This window comes from Crinia signifera, chromosome 4, assembly GCF_055691185.1.
Source record: "Crinia signifera chromosome 4, ASM5569118v1, whole genome shotgun sequence".
Lineage (NCBI taxonomy): Eukaryota > Metazoa > Chordata > Amphibia > Anura > Myobatrachidae > Crinia > Crinia signifera.
In genome coordinates this window covers 312600490-312617091 of record NC_139220.1, presented here as the reverse complement: position 1 = coordinate 312617091, position 16602 = coordinate 312600490, and the positions used below count along the sequence as shown (strand labels likewise).

Genomic DNA, 16602 nt, shown 5'->3' with positions numbered 1-16602 from the left:
GGCCACGTGCATGTCCCTTCCCTCTGTGATATGTCACGTAGGCCGTGTGCATGTCCCTTCCCTCTGTGATATACCACGTAGGCCACGTGCATGTCCCTTCCCTCTGTGATATACCACGTAGGCCGCCTGCATGTCCCTTCCCTCTGTGATATGCCACGTAGGCCGCGTGCATGTCCCTTCCCTCTGTGATATGCCACGTAGGCCGCGTGCATGTCCCTTCCCTCTGTGATATCCCACGTTGGCCGAATGCATGTCCCTTCCCTCTGTGATATACCATGTAGGCCACGTGCATGTCACTTCCCTCTGTGATATGCCACGTAGGCCGCATGCATGTCCCTTCCCTCTGTGATATGCCACGTAGGCGCATGCATGTCTCTTCCCTCTGTGATATACCACGTAGGCCACGTGCATGTCCCTTCCTATGTGATATACCACGTAGGCCACGTGCATGTCCCTTCCCTCTGTGATATGTCACGTAGGCCGCGTGCATGTCCCTTCCCTCTGTGATATACCACGTAGGCCACGTGCATGTCCCTTCCCTCTGTGATATACCACGTAGGCCGCCTGCATGTCCCTTCCCTCTGTGATATGCCACGTAGGCCGTGTGCATGTCCCTTCCCTCTGTGATATGCCACGTAGGCCGCGTGCCCAGGATAGCACTCACATATTAAGAACCACAGAGAAGTACATCAAAGCTTGGAGGGAGATAAAGTGAACAGGGTCTAATTCACGCGTGAGTTTGGCAGGCGTCGTTTACCTGCCCGCTAGGCAGCGTATATACACAGCCTAGTGAGCAGGTCTGAATTACCCCACAAGTTTTGGTACATCTTCCCCCTATGGGCGGTATTCAATGAGAATACCTGCGAGGTGCAGCGAATCCTTTTTAGGATTTGCTGCACATTCGCCACGTTCCGGAGCCGGCTCCGGCTCCGGTATTCAACGTGTCAGGGGCTCGATGCCCCTGACTGGCGAATATGAGCTCCTGCGGCGATTGCCGCAGGGAGCCTGAGGACGGTGGCAGGCAGAGAGATGGAAGTCTCTCTGCCTGCCCCAGAACGTTTGTGGGGGGGAGGTGGGCTCCCCGGGTGCCAGGCAGCACAGGCTGCCCCCCGGGGGTGCCAGCAGGGGACCGTATATTCACTATACCCGATCGTAACGATCGGGTGCAGTGAATATATGAATATGTAATGAGCGGCTTGGCTCCGGCGCCCCCTGCTGGCTGCTGTGTAAAAAAAAAAATATATATATTTTTTTAAATTAAATATATATTCATGTGCTTACAGGAAGTCTCTCTGCCTGCCCCAGAACGTTTGTGGGGGGGAGGTGGGCTCCCCGGGTGCCAGGCAGCACAGGCTGCCCCCCGGGGGTGCCAGCAGGGGACCGTATATTCACTATACCCGATCGTAACGATCGGGTGCAGTGAATATATGAATATGTAATGAGCGGCTCAGCTCCGGCGCCCCCTGCTGGCTGCTGTGTAAAAAAAAAAATATATATATTTTTTTAAATTAAATATATATTCATGTGCTTACAGCACATGAATAAAAATAGCATGCCCCTCCTCAGAATAAAATTCCTGATTTTTTGACACCAAATGTAAAAAACAAAACACTTTATTTTAAAAGTTCACATTCCACTTCACCATAAAAAGATAGCGATTGCTACTCGGTGAATCATGGTGAAAAAAACCTTGAAATGTATTCGCCATCTGGTCATTGAATAGGGTGATTCACCGTTTTAGTCAGAAATTCGCCTTACAGCACAAAATCGCCATAAAAACCTGGCGAATCAGGCTCATTGAATACCGCCCTATGTCTTAAGCCTGTGTCCTTTCTGGGTGGCTAAATTGGAGAGTGATCTCGTGAGGTCCTATGAGTGTGGTTGGCCAGGGCCCACATAGACAGACACTGACAGTTACCAGGTTACCAAGGGGTTATTCAGACCTGATCGCACGACTGCAATTTTTCGCAACCCAGTTGACCTGCGCAAGGCCATCCCATGATAAAATCTTGCACCATTTCTAATCACTGGCCACTGGCAAGTTGACTGACAGGGGTCTGCAAATTAGCAGCCCAGCGATCCGGTTTGAATAGCCCCCTAAGTCGGTCAAACTGATAAATGTTGGACCCTCAGCTGTGGGCATCTTCTTCCTCCCGGAGCTAGTTGTAGACTGTCCTCATTCTACTGAGCCTTATAGTATATGTACCAGCACCCCAGATGCCCGGTCTTCCACTTATATGTCTTGTTCCCCCCCTTCTCCGACTAGATGACGAGGGCAGCGGTGGCTCCGGCGGAGGGGACACTGTGACGGAGAAGCCTGTGATCAGGACACAGCCGGGAGGTCCCGAGCGCAAGGAGCGGCCCAACAAGGACAAGAAACAGAATGCGGGTGGGAAAGGGAGAGGGGGTAGGAGAGGGGGCGGAAACAATGCTGGTAGCGGGGCAGGAGGGTTAAGTGTCTCTGCTCACACGGTTATCCTCATGACCTTGGTTGCCAAACTTCTAGTGTCCGCGTGACCCCAACAAAATGGAGTGTAGCTAATAAATGAGGCCAATACATACACACGCTCACATACACACTCACTCACACTCCAATGTATGGAAAGACTCAGATGTGTGTGTGTGTGTGTGTGTGTGTGTATGTGTAGCGTGGCACATGTTCGCTGTATACAAATACAGTATATGTAGGATAATACCTTAGACTTTAATAATACATTTGTATGCCTTCTGGCACTGGATTCCCTAAAAAAGAAATGATTAATTTAAAGAGAAAAAAATCTAGTTCTGCAGCAGCAATGTATGGGGGTGATTCATTTCTCGCCAGATAGCAGAATGAATGGATAGGACCCCGATGTCCCCTTTCGCGATGTGTTATTGGTGTGCAGTATCCTCAACAGCACTGTGGCATTTTGGAATTGTCATTAGATACTCTAAAAAAGGCTACAGTGCCACCTTCAGGAAATAACCAGGTACTGCAGAACAACCAGTATTATTTTCTACCCACAATTATTAGGGAACTAATGAATTAGAAATGGCTCCTAGCTTATCGCTTTTCCTGCGATTTGTATGATGGTGTAAACTCAGGCCTGGGAGATCAGGGTATTCATCCTCCTACCTTGGTCTTGGATACCTTGCCTTGGTGGGTCCGGTCAGCCCATGTCAGATGCTGATATGCCGCTTGGAGCATCTTTAGACGCCACCATCGTTTGCACCAGCCCCATAGTAAGTGCAGATCCTTCGTCAGAGTATGGCCTCTAATGTAAGCCATTGGATTAGAGTCGCAACCAGTGTGCTCAAACGTGGGTCCATTGTCTTCCATGACTCTATAATGGGTGTAGGGTGTGCGGTGCACACAGGCTCCTTGGTCCAGATGTTCCCGCACTGCGCACCCTGCACACGTATATTTATACTTAACTCTCTGAGGTCCCGCTGTGGCAACCGGCCCTGTAGACATACATTACTGGGAAAATGGGCACCGGTGATTTGTACATGTGTAATAGAAATGTCACCGGTACAAGGTGCGGGCGCCATGTTCCAGGAGACCTGCCTGTGTGCAGTAGACTTTGGCATAATCGACTCGCTGCCACTGTAGGGGGCCCACATGGAGCCTGCATGTCGGCCTTCTCCTCTCTTATAACTCACCGGCCACCTTAGGGGGGTATTCATTTCGGGTTTATGACTGTCGGAACGTCCCAACAGCGGAAATCCCAGACGTTTTTGTCGGATCCGACACTAACTCGACAGTCGGAATTCAATGTTCCGACTGTCGAGTGTTGGGAAGTCCGTACATTGTCGGAAACGGCCGGGGATTGTCGGAAAATGGTGGGTCCGGCTTTAGAAAAAGTCGTATCTTACAGCCTTTAATGCTGTCATTAACGGCAGCATTGAATAGGTGAGTGCCGATATTTCCCAGTCGACCATTTGACCCTGTTGATCATTTGCCTGTCAACTATTTGACGTCGACTTATTGACTGTCTATTATTTTTACCGTAGATCTATCGCCTGGACACCATCTAAGTTTTCTCTAGTTTTAGTTGAACTTTTGTTGAATGTAGTATTGCACCCCCTCTCTAGTTGTCTGTAAGCCCTGGGCTGCTGCCCTCCTCTGGTTACCCTCTGTCAGGGCACGTGGAAGGGGCACTTATATATTTACTATCCACAGGCTTGCATGCGGCTATACTGACTTTCTATATAAAATCCGTCTATGATGAAATAAAAAAAAATATTGTATCTAACATTTAAACAGCTTTCTAAACATCTTCAAAACATCAAAGCCACAAAAAATCCATAATAACAGTTACTTGTAGTTGTCTGTCCTTTACCCTAAGTACAACGTCAGAATCTGTGTCTAGAGCTCGATGACGTGAGATTATCTCTCTAATCGGCTAACATAAACAGTTGGCCGATGTTTGAATTCCGCGCGTGCGCCCCAGATGTCAGAGATGCAGGACAGACGCACAGTCTGTGTAATTAAGTGGGTGTTCCTGGAGGGGTAAAGGGGGTAGCTAAATAGATACAGGTGTATCGTTGAGTCAGACAGGAGGCCATACTCAGACAGAGAAACTGCACTTGAACCACCCCAAGATGCTCAGTTCTCAGTATTAACTGCGGCAGCACTAAATCATGTTTTTGGCTTCCAATAAAAAAAAAACATCCACTACTCTCCCCAACATCATATCTGTCATTGCCACATTCCCCTCACCAGATCCTTTGTACAGTCTTTCTCCTGTCCAGTGCCCTCACAACCTGTCTAGGCTTCATGGACGTCCACCAGCCTCTGTAGACTGCGCCCATCGGCTAGTCTACTCATCCCACCAATTTCCCTCCTCCTTCTAATGAGCGTTATTCCAATCACCGTGTGCTTTGTGATGAATAGTAATCTACTAACGAGAGGTTTCATGTAGAGACAGGGGTGGCAGTGAGGTTAAATCGGGCCATGGAGCCTCCCATCGAGGCCGACGTCTACTCATATCCATGACCTCAACACCAGCAGGTATATCAGGTAATAGACTTCAATACCTCAGCAAATGGACCCTACTTTCGACTATCTTCCATTATTTTAAGCTCTAAAGATGAAGTTGGACATGAACTAAGGTACCCAACAGACCCTTAGCAGCTGTCTGGTGGCAAGAAGAACCGGGAGCTTCCTTTGAGCTCAGATGTTGGGGTAGTTTTACAGTGTTTCTCTTTTACTATGGTATTCATACAATAAAAACATTTTTTTAGTGCCAATATTTCATTCCAATTTTTTTTATAACGAAGATAGCTCATGTTTTCTAAAAAAAAAAAAAAAAACCTTTCGGAATAATGGATGTTGAAGGGATCGTCAACTTTTCAGACGTACCTCCCAGGTGGTGCCTCTCACCTAGTGAATAGTCGGGTTCCGCTCGTTAAAAAACTTAAGGTAATTTGCGAAACGGGGGCCCCTAACTAGGTGGGTGTAATCAAAAGTTTTATTAATTTATGTATTTAATGTTTGTTTATTTGTTTATTTATTTAAACATCTGATGTAAATAGCGTATTACTGTTTTTAAGAATTATGTTCAAATTTATATATATTTTTTAAAATACTTGGATGTTAACGTTTTCATTTGATACCTGAATTTTTTTTTTAATAAAGGTTTCATTTTAATACGAGTCGTAAATTAGTTTTTCTTTAATATTTAACCTAAATGTAGAGGAACCTAAAGGCACTATGGCATTATGACTGGCTGAACACTGTGTGCCTTGAGCTGTTCTCAAGTGTGACACCAGATCTAGAGATGTCCACACCAATTTACAGCTTCCACCACCAGATCAACTGTTATTCACTGGTTTATTGTTTTCATGTGAGGGCGAATGTATTTTATTTTTATTTTCCGTGGGGACCATTTTCATATGGGGGCCAGTGGGTTTGTTTTATTTCGTTGGGGGCCTGATAATGTGCTTTGGCAAATTTAAAATCCTGTTTGGTGTGCTGCGAGTTGAAAAGGTTGTAAATCATTGCAATAAACGTTGCGCACCCAGCACGACATTGCCCCGATAGGACATACCCACTTGTTGATGCCAGCCACAACAAACAATGGGGATGGTTGGGGAGGTCGCCTTGCAGCATGTTGCAGCAGGGCATCCAGCAGTGATGTCTAGCAATGCATGCAGGACTGATCGGGGATGGTTTTTGAAAATGACAGTTGGGGACACACAGTGCACCAACTGGGTGACTTGGAAACCTGAGTGTGAGGGCCAGGGTTGGGAGCCACTGTTCTAGATGATATTTAGGTTTTGTTCTTCTAAGCCTGTTGCAAATGGCAAAACTGATATAAATATATTGTCTAGTATGTACCAAGCATTAGACTTCCACTAAGGGGCTGCAGCACAGTTCAAAATTAAAATAGGGGAGGCCCAACAACTTCCACCAACTGCTATTCCAAAATGATTTACTGGCAGTTGGTGTTGCTGGGGACATGACTGGGGACATTTAGCTTCTACCAAGCGTTGTGTCTCTTATTTCTGATCTCCAATTGATTGAAGGGGAAATCTTTGACTGATGATCGAAGGTATATAGGTTCAGACCCCGAGTTGATCTATGAACCCCAACATTTCTGGGGGCTCGTCCGGGATACCCCAACATCCCCAAGAGTGACACAACAACTACAGGTCCATTCAAGGAAAAACTGAATTCAAATCCGTATGGTGAGTAACATGGAGTTTAGATTTCTACTCTGTTACTCTTTTCAGTTATTCCTTGTATGATTGGGGTTCAGTTTGTTGGGGATAAAAGGGTATCCCAAGTAACCCGGTATCAGTCAGAAGAAATTATTGTTTAAATTGATGTATATGTACTGTATATAAGAATGTTATGTGATTAAGTAAATTAGATTACATGTCAAGAATGATAACTAATGAAACCAGTGTTGAAAGGGGGATATGTTCTAGATATACAGTACATGCATGGTAAATAATACTGCATAAAAAGGGGACTCAATGTCATATATTGATACAGTTAAATGGATTTTTTTGCATGTAAAAGATGAAATTGGCAGTATATCAGTATTGGGTTGTCATTCTAATAAGCATATAAAGTATTGATAAATTTGTTGAAGGGAAGTGACAATTATGTATTCAGGACACAATCCCCTCTTATGCAATATATGATTTGGTTCTTGTTAGTGTACTAGCAGTGTAGCAGAATATTATTACAGAGGTGAGTAGGGAAGCGGATGGGGGGCGACAGGCGGCAGAGCAGCGGCTGCGGCCCTTTCCCCCAGCCACATGGCACTGATGGACGCCTCTGGCGTGGAAGACCTCCTCCCCAGCCTGTGGTCAGAGGAGGACGGAGCTGAGGAGGGAAGTGGATGATCCCAGCATGACAGGTGGTGAAACAACGGCCACGGCCCCCAGATCCCCCTCCCACTTGCTCCAGGTACAACCTCTCATAGGCACAAAAAACTCCAACAAACCCGCAACTCTTGCCCCCGGCCTCACTGATTGACTCTACCCCCAGTTGCAGCTCCAGCCAGGGCCCTGACACGCTGCCCTCCCAACCCTACAGCCTTATGTCCATCCTGGTGAGGGCTGTAGGGAGATGAACTGTTGAGCCCTTCTGCTGCTGCCTGCGAGCAGCATGATCAAGATGGTGCCGCTAATGGCTGCCTAGGAACTGCACACTCAGCCATATGTACTCCCGCGTCTCCCCTGTCTCGCACATTGCACAGTAATCTATAACTGTACTGTCCCTGCTTATATTGTTACCTACCTGGCTGCTACAATGACCAGTGGTGCTGCTGATGGCTGCCTAGGCGCTGTACAGCTCAGCGGGTATGTGTTCCCTGTGTGATAACTGTACTGTCTGCTTATATTGTTACCTACCTGGCAGTTGCGACGACCAGTGGCGCCTGCTGATAGACTGCCTAGGCGCAGTGCTGCTCAGACAATATATGTTCCTGTGTCCCCCCTGCAAATGTCCATCACCCTCCCCAGGGTACATGTAGTGTATACCTGCATGTGTTTTGTATATCTGTACTGTCACTATTGAACGTTATCTACCCGGCTGTTGCACAGCAATCCAAATCAAATTACTAGTATATGCAAGTATACCTGGCCAATAAAGCTGATTCTGATTCTGGTAAGGGAGACATCAGGAAACAGTGTGATCACAATATGATCACATTTGATTTCAATTTATCAAAGATAATTATATTGGAGTAATAAGGTCCTTCAATTTCAGAAAAGCAAACTTTGAGAAGTTTGAGGAGTCCTTAAAGCAGGCATGTCCAAACTGTGGCCCTCCAGCTGTTGTGAAACCACACATCCCCGCATGCCTTGCCATAGATTTAGCATTTCCTAAAACTTAAACTTAAATGTCAGTGACAGGAGTTGCACTTCCGACGCTGGGTACTTGATCCCCTGCGCCGGAAGCACAAACTCCTGTCACTGACATTACAGGGCTGCTTCTCTCCGGGTGTTCGGCACTCGGTCCCCGGCTCCAGAGAGAACCAGCCCTGTGATGCGTGTCCGTGTTAGGATTTGACTGCTAATGAAAAGAGCCAGCGCTGGAGCCGCCCTGATGCTGAGGAGGGAGCTTTGCACAGCCAGGGAGCTGGAGACCTGCAGCCCCACGCAGTTGAAGTTACAGTACCTGCGCTGCTGAAGGTATTTCGTATGCGCTGCTTTCTCTATCCCACCCTTATAATAGGCGTGGGGGGCGCAAATAATGTGGTGACTAGGGGCGGCTAAGACTTATATCCGGCTCTGCAATAAGCAATTTAGTAATAAAAGAGGGGTTTCCCCTCTTTTATTACTAAAAAGAACATAGAACCAAGTTTTCATTGAGTCCTATGGGTGAAAGTGTCTTTAGAGGTAAAATCCATTTGGATTCAAGCTGTAACAGCTTTCTAGCCCTATCCTTACCTCTGACCCTGTCAGGTACCTGATCAATGATCCCATACTTCAGAGTGGCTAAGGGATGACGTGCCTCAAGGAAATGGCGAGCCACAGGCTGGTCACTATGGGCCTTATTCTAGTTCACTCTTTCTGACAAAATCCTTCTTAGATGGACAAAACCATGTGCACTGCAGGGGGCCAGATGTAACATGTGCAGAGAGAATTAGATTTGGGTGAGTTATTTTGTTTCTGTGCAGGGTAGATACTGGATGCTTTATTTTTACACTGCAATATAGATCTCACTTTGAAGTAAAACCCCACCCAAATCTAACTCTCTCTGCACAAGTAACATCTGCCCCACCTGCAGTGCACATGGTTTTGTCCAACTAAGAAGGATTCTGGGTACTTATGTATTATCTGGGCGCCCGATTTTTTGATTGTATGCCTTAACTTAAGGCATACAATCAGTGCGATGCGATATCGCATCGCATGCGACCATATCGCATGCGATGCGATGCGATGACCCGATTTTCCCATAGAATTCAATGTTAAAATGGACTGAGTCCATTTTAACATGGAATTCAATGGGAAAAAGGGGTCCTTTTCATACCCCTACTATCCAAGTGGGCATGGAGTTGGATATAAACCTGTGGCGAGCGTAGCGAGCCACCGAGCCCGAAGCGTGGCGAGCGAAGCGAGCCCCGCAAGGGGACGGTATTCTGTGTCCCCTCGCGGGGCTCGCTACGCTCGCCACGCTTCGAGCTCGGTGGCTCGCTACGCTCGCCACAGGTTTATATCCAACTCCATGCCCACTTGGATAGTGGGGCAAGGAACAGGACCCCTTTTTCCCATTGAATTCTATGTTAAAATGGACTCAGACCATTTTAACATTCAATCCTATGGAAAAATCGGGTCCATCGCATCGCATCCGATTTGGTCGCATGCGATGCAATGTGCCCGATCCGATTTCTAAATCGGGCGCCCAGATACTACATAAGTACCGGATTCTGTAAGAACGAGTGAGCTAGAATAAGGCCCAATGACCTTTTAGGATTCTTCTACACTTCTGTGGTTCGCCATCCTTTCCTTAAAGCTAGTTTCCGTTTTCCCTACATAATGTTTGCTGCAGGGACATGATATGATCTAGATAACAAATTTTGAATGGCAAGAGAGATAATGCTTAATTGGAATAGTCCTACCAGTAACTATAGCACCGCAGCCCCCGCCACTGCGGGGAGGGCACTGTGCATGTGGGGGCGCCGGGGGCTGCGGTGCTATAGTTACACCCCCCCCAATCCCCCGCAGACTTACCTATCTTGCTGGTCCCGGCGGCTCCGTTCTTCTGCTGAGGACCACCACAAAATGGCCGCCCCCATATAGCACACTGTTCTCTGAAACTGTCTGCTGTATGGGGGCGGCCATTTTGTGGTGGTCCTCAGCAGAAGAAGAACGGAGCCGCCGGGACCAGCGCGATAGGTAAGGCTGCAGGGGATTGGGGGGGGGGGGGTTTGCATGGGCTGCGGGGGATTGGGGGTGCTTGGCGGGGCGGCGGCGGGGGGGGGCGCCCCCCCCTAACGGCGGGGGAGCGCCCAAAACTTAGTTACGCCACTGCTCCTAACATGTAACTATAAGTCACACAGGGCACCAGTTTACGAGATGCCAAAGTACTCTGTACATCCCTGTTATCTGTGACATCCGCTTTTACTAAAATGTCCCTCAAATTCCTCCCTCGTCTCCTGTAAAGCACTGCATAACCCTGGTATCCTGTAAAGCAGCAAGCTCAGGGTCATCTCTCTCCAATGGCCAGTGTTTATTGAGAGACTTGCGAATCACATTACTTTTGGGGCTGTAATGATTAACCCAGGGAATGCTGTTTTTTTTAAATCCTTTTTCTTACTAGCACATAAAAGTTGCTCCTTAGGCATTTTTAATGCCTTATTGCTCTGTGATTCCAGATCTCTCGGAGGGTAGCCTCTGGCCAGGAACTTGTCAGTCAGTACAGCAAATTGTCTCATTACCTCAGTGTCATCACTTACAACGCTTCTAATTCTCAAGTATTGAGAATAAGGTCATAGTTGCTGACTTTTTGGCTGGCCTCTCCGGGAGAGGACAGCCAGCTCAGTAAAGCAGGGGGCGGGGCCATCTCCGGAAGGGGAAATGGGGCGGTTCGGGGGTGGAGCCACAGGGCTGGCTGTTCTATTAGGGGTGTGCCCATAGTGATCTCATCATTTTAGCCCCGCCCCCGCCGTGCCATAACTGTATTTCAGGCATTGCACGGCAGGGGGCGGGGCAAAAAAGCTGCAATCACGTCATTTAACCCGGGGACCCCCCCGCCGGGTGGGGGTGTCCGCCGGTGAGGAGGGGCAATGCGGGAGGGTTGCCCCCCCTTCTGGGGGGCCGGGAGGGGGACCCGATTTCCGGGACCCTCCCGGCCGTTCCGGGAAGGTAGGCAACCCTGAATAAGGTAGACCTGCTTTCATTCTGATAGGGTGATGACTCTGATGGTGTAAGACATTGTTCCTGTCTGTAGGCTTCATATACAGATTAGTGACAATGTTACCTGACACAGATTGAATCCTCACATCCAAAAAGTGGACCTCCTCTCCACTGACTTCATAAGTAAATTTGGTACTTGTTTCCTAGCAAGGCCACAACGATCATAATCGCGGTCATCGGGGGTAAAATCGGGGCCATCGCGGGCATCGCATGCGCAAAAAAATCGGGTGCGATGGGCCAGACGCGATGCACGCGATTTCCCCATAGAGAACAATGTTAAATGCCTCAATTTACCCGCGATGACCACGATTTCCCATAGGAAACAATGTGAAATGGCTCAATTTACCCAAATTATCATAGGAACAATGGTAAATGGGCCAAAAACACCCCTGAACATTGAAATGTCCCCCCAAAAGTAGTTTACGCCACCACGCGATCAACGTGAACCCGAAGCGTGGCGAGCGCAGCGAGCCCGCGAGGGGCGGCGGTACGCGTCCTCCGACCTTTTCATACCCCTACTATCCACTAGGGCAGGGGTTCCCAATCTTTTTTTAATCACGGCACCCTAGAGTATAAGATTTTTTTTTTCGCGGCACCCCTAGGCCAAATTTATTTTAATTAGATTGGATTTATATGCAATTCTTAGGGTCAGTTATGTGGAAAAGGGCAGGAATTGCTTCTGTGTGTACACATTTTATGATTGGCAGCCACCAGCACTGGTTTTGCTTATAAATAATTTACCATGAATAATTTGAGTTGGTCCAGGACTACCAACCCAGGGCTCCCCTGCATGTGTCCCGAGGCACCCCAGGGAGCCACGGCGCACAGTTTGGGAACCACTGCACTAGGGCGTGGAGTGAGAATAGAATAGTGTGGCGAGCGCAGCGAGCCACCGAGCCCGAAGCGTGGCGAGCGCAGCGGATACCTGTGAAGCCCGCGAAGGGACGCGTTTACCTGTGAAGGTATCCGCGTCCCCTCGCGGGGCTCGCTGCGCTCGCCACGCTTTGGGCTCGGTGGCTCGCTGCGCTCGCCACACTATTCTATTCTCACTCCACGCCCTAGTGCCCTAGTGGATAGTGGGGGTATGAAAAGGTCGGAGGACGCGTACCGCCGCCCCTCGCGGACTCGCTGCGCTCGCCACGCTTCGGGTTCACGTTCATCGCGGGGTGGCGTGAACTACTTTTGGGGGGACATTTCACTGGTCAGGGGTTTTTTTTGGGCTTTCTGGCCCATTTACCATTCTTCCCTATGATGATTTGGGTAAATTGACCCATTTAACATTGTTTCCTATGGGAAATCGGGGTCATCGCGGGTAAATTGAGGCATTTAACATTGTTCCCTATGGGGAAATCGCGGCCATCGCGGGTGGACCATTTAAGCATTTTTAGGCGCACACGACGCGACCAACCCGATTTTTCACTGTTTTCAATGCATTTCAATGGAAAAATCGGGGGCATCGCGTCGGTCGCGTCGCAGGCCACTAAAATTACCCCCGATGGCCAAGATTTGTGGCCGTGCTAGGAAACAAGTACCGTAAATTTTTTTGGATGGGTGAGATCATTCTGCATATCAAAGATCTTCTCTTAATCCTCTCTGGTACCAGACCAGATGTTTAATAAATCATCTATATATCTGGGATTGGTTTGAAATCCCGGCGGTCGGAATCCCGGCGGTCAAAATCCCGACCGCTGAAATCCCGACAAGGGGGGGACCTGGATCGCCCCCCCTTGCGGGCTCCCTGCGCTCGCCACGCAGCCAGCCCGGTACCTCGATTCCGGCGTCGGGAATTCAACTGCATCCCATATATTGTTTCTATATATCTATAGAATAATAAGATTTTACTTCTTATATCTGGATCAGAGAAGAAAATAGATTTTTCTACTGAAAACATATACCCTTTCGCGAACGAGGGTGCCACGGAAGATCCCATGTTTAGTGGCCACCTAAATAAAAGTAGTTACACTTTAGTGTCAATTTTAGGAGTGTCATAAAAAATTGGATGTCCGGTCCTGGGTACCAAGTACTGTTAGTGATTAGGTGCTCAATTGCCAATAGACCTTCCCCATGGGGTATGCTCGTATAGAAGCTTTTCACGTCGGACGTACAGAGCAAACAATCACTAGGCAGACCTGGTAACCCACGGAGGGTTTTGAGTAAAATGTTAGTATCTTTGAAAAATGTCTCTTCTTGCTGAATTACTGACTGCAAGAAATTATCCAAATACATTGCAATGGGCTGATACAGAGACCCCCTGGCAGAGATAATGGGTCTGCCAGGGGGGCTCTGTAATGACTTACGTACCTTTGGTAGAGTGTAAAACAAAGGAACAATAGGGAACTGTACCAGTGGCATAACTATAGTCCCGCATTGAAATGCTGGGTGGACACCTGAGAACGCAGGCATTCCTCTGCCTGCTTAGGTCTGGCGGATGATGTCACATGATGTTAGCGCCCACCCCGAATATGTTGAGAAGCATCCATGAGACAAGTAAGTATAGGCTTACTTTTCTTTACGGACAGAGGAGAAATCATTAGATGGTCAGTATTCATCGAATGATTTCTCCTCTGATCATACACATCTGCCGGCATTGTAGCACGGGGGTTCGGGCAGCAGGGCGGGCGTGTGCGTTCGGCAGGGCCGCGTTTACCTGCTCAATAGATGGCCAAGCGAGCAGGTCTGAATTACCCCCTGTGTGATCATGTGGTGCTGTCTCTCCTGACAGGGGTTCCACAAGGTGGGATAATGGGAGGTCGGCAGCAGAGACTACCTGATAGCTTCAGCCAATCAGAGTGATTACTACAAATCACTGTCATTGCATTGTATACATGCTATATGTAATTCCTTACTCTGCGACCAGCCAAGCCCACTCAATACAATTAAGTGTTGTATTGCTACAGTTTATTTTAGCTTGTTTTTTTAACTATTTACAATGTAATAAATGATCAGCAAATATTACAACTATGGCGACTAAAAGGAAGACTTTGATGCTAAATAGCATAATATTTACTGAAGGCACATATCATATGGAACATTTACTAGCATACAATTGTTTAACTTTGTCCCTTTTGGATTAGAAACTATTACAGCTACAGTGTATTGTAAAAGCAGACCAGTGGCGGACCCAGGGGTGGGGCTGCAGTACAGATCACAGGGACCCCGTCTGTTCTGTCCCACCAGCTCTCTGTCTCCCCGGCACCCTTTTCTGTTAATACAACATGTAGGCATACTTCTGAACTTTTCAATCCCGGTGATCGGGACACTCGCCCGGCGGAGCCATGGCCTCTGGAACAGGCATGGGGAACTCCCAACTGCCCCCCACTGTGTGACATTGTTTGCCCTGGGTGGGATGCAGGACAGTTCCCAAAAAATGGGACTGTCCTGCGAAAATTGGGACAGTTCGGAGGAATGAAGTAGGGCTGATCTAGGGATGGCCATCGATTCAAAATCATAGATGGTTCATAGCCAAAACCTGGTGATTTCCCTCCATCGGAACAGCAAAACTATGTTTTTTTTTTTTCAAAGTGCCGGGACACAGAGCATAACTCCGCCCGCAACACCCACGAAGCCCCGCCCCCATGTTTTGGCTTACAGATAGATGGGGTGGTGGTTTCAGTTTGATCACACTGCACCAAAATCGAACTCTCTCTGCACCTGTTACGGGTTAGGGCTACGGGACGCCTACGACACGACTCCCCTCCGACTTTACGATGTTGCAGCCAATGATCAAAGTGAAAATTCTGAAATTGGGGTATAGAGATATGAAAGGGATTTACTTTAAATTTTAGGACACAGTATAACGTGCGCAGGGGTGTAGGGAGGGTGACTCCGGTGGAGAACATGTTCTAGTCTCCTGCAATTGTCTGAGTCCACAGCTGTGCGACCTCTCGGGGAGGGAGTGGAGCGGTGAGAGGGGTCGCATCACCAGTCATTGCATGGCCTGGTGTGATCATGGAAGCAAGTGATGTCCGTGGGAGGAGGTGAAATTCCATTGGGGTCAGAGCCACAGTGGTTCAGGGGTGGGGTTTCTGCTAGGGGCGGAGCCACCCGGGTCACAGGGCTTACAGTATGTCAGTGCTGTTGCTTCAGCTATCATCATTGAGGCTATGGAGTACTAAGTACTTAGCATTGATGCAGCATCCTGTAGCCTCACAGCCTAACACTGCAGGGTTGTACAGTGCCCGGCCCTCCCCTGGGAGAATGCGGGATGGGATAGCGTGCATGAGGGGGTCTAGGGTTAGGCATTTAGATGGGGGGTTAGAGTTATGCTGCGGTGGGGGGGGGGGCAGGTTTAGGCAGCCGGGAGTTTAGGTTAGGCAATAGTGGCAGTGGTCTATAAATAATGGGTGTAGTGTGAGTGTAAGGGGGCCAGGGGGGCCCACACCACACACAGTGCACCTATTTTTTTTAATACCCTCCAAAGTCCAGCAGCGATGACAGATGTGCTGCCATCATTGCTGGAAAAATTGTACGGCGGTCATTTTCCTGGTGAACTGCGCATGTCTCAGCACTTTAGTGCTCAGACTCCACAACACCGCAGTGCTGCCGGCAGCAACATTGTGGGTTGGGGGGGGAGGTGCCTTTGAAGGAATGACATACCATTGTATACCGTCACACTTCCAGCACTGGTTGCAGTGGTAGTAACTAGCAGGGCCGTTACTAGTTGTGTGCCATTGGTGCCTCCATCTGGCAGCAACACCTGCATGGCAACTTCCTGCCACCAACTGCCGCTGCTCCCTCTGCTCTCCGTCAGCACCACTGCTCCCCTTTTTCCGCAGGAGCTGCTCCCTGCCGGCGCTGTGCCGTGTTCACTGACTGACAGTGCAGGGGTAGAGAGGCACATGCGGTTCAGAGGGCAATGAGATTTGCAGGTGATGGAGGGTGCCGGCGGAGGGGGGTCACAGTTAAGTGCTGATCGCTGGTCCCAGGGGGGTTTAAGGGGGATGCTGTGCTCAGGTTACGGTTGGGGGTTGTCTGAATGCAGGGGATGATTGCTGTGTGTGGCATAATGTGATATGGGCATTAAAGTGTGGTATAATGTGTAACGGGCTTTACAGTGTGCGGCATAATGTGTTATGGGAATTACAGTGTGCGGCATAATGTGTTATGGGAATTACAGTGTGCGGCATACTGTGTTATGGGAATTACAGTGTGCGGCATAATGTGTAACGGGCTTTACAGTGTGCGGCATAATGTGTTATGGGAATTACAGTGTGCGGCATAATGTGTTATGGGAATTACAGTGTG

General features: G+C 48.5%; 1 protein-coding gene across 1 annotated transcript in view; it reads left to right on the top strand.

Moving 5' to 3' along the window:
* Nucleotides 1–5595, top strand: part of GPC2 (glypican 2) — a 48016-nt gene extending 42421 nt beyond the window's left edge. The window contains exon 12 of the mRNA XM_083185493.1: nucleotides 2267–5595. Coding sequence (XP_083041619.1) covers nucleotides 2267–2517 — 251 coding nt within the window. The 3' untranslated portion in view covers nucleotides 2518–5595. The remainder of the gene's footprint in view (nucleotides 1–2266) is intronic.
* The last annotated feature ends 11007 nt before the right edge of the window (nucleotides 5596–16602 follow it).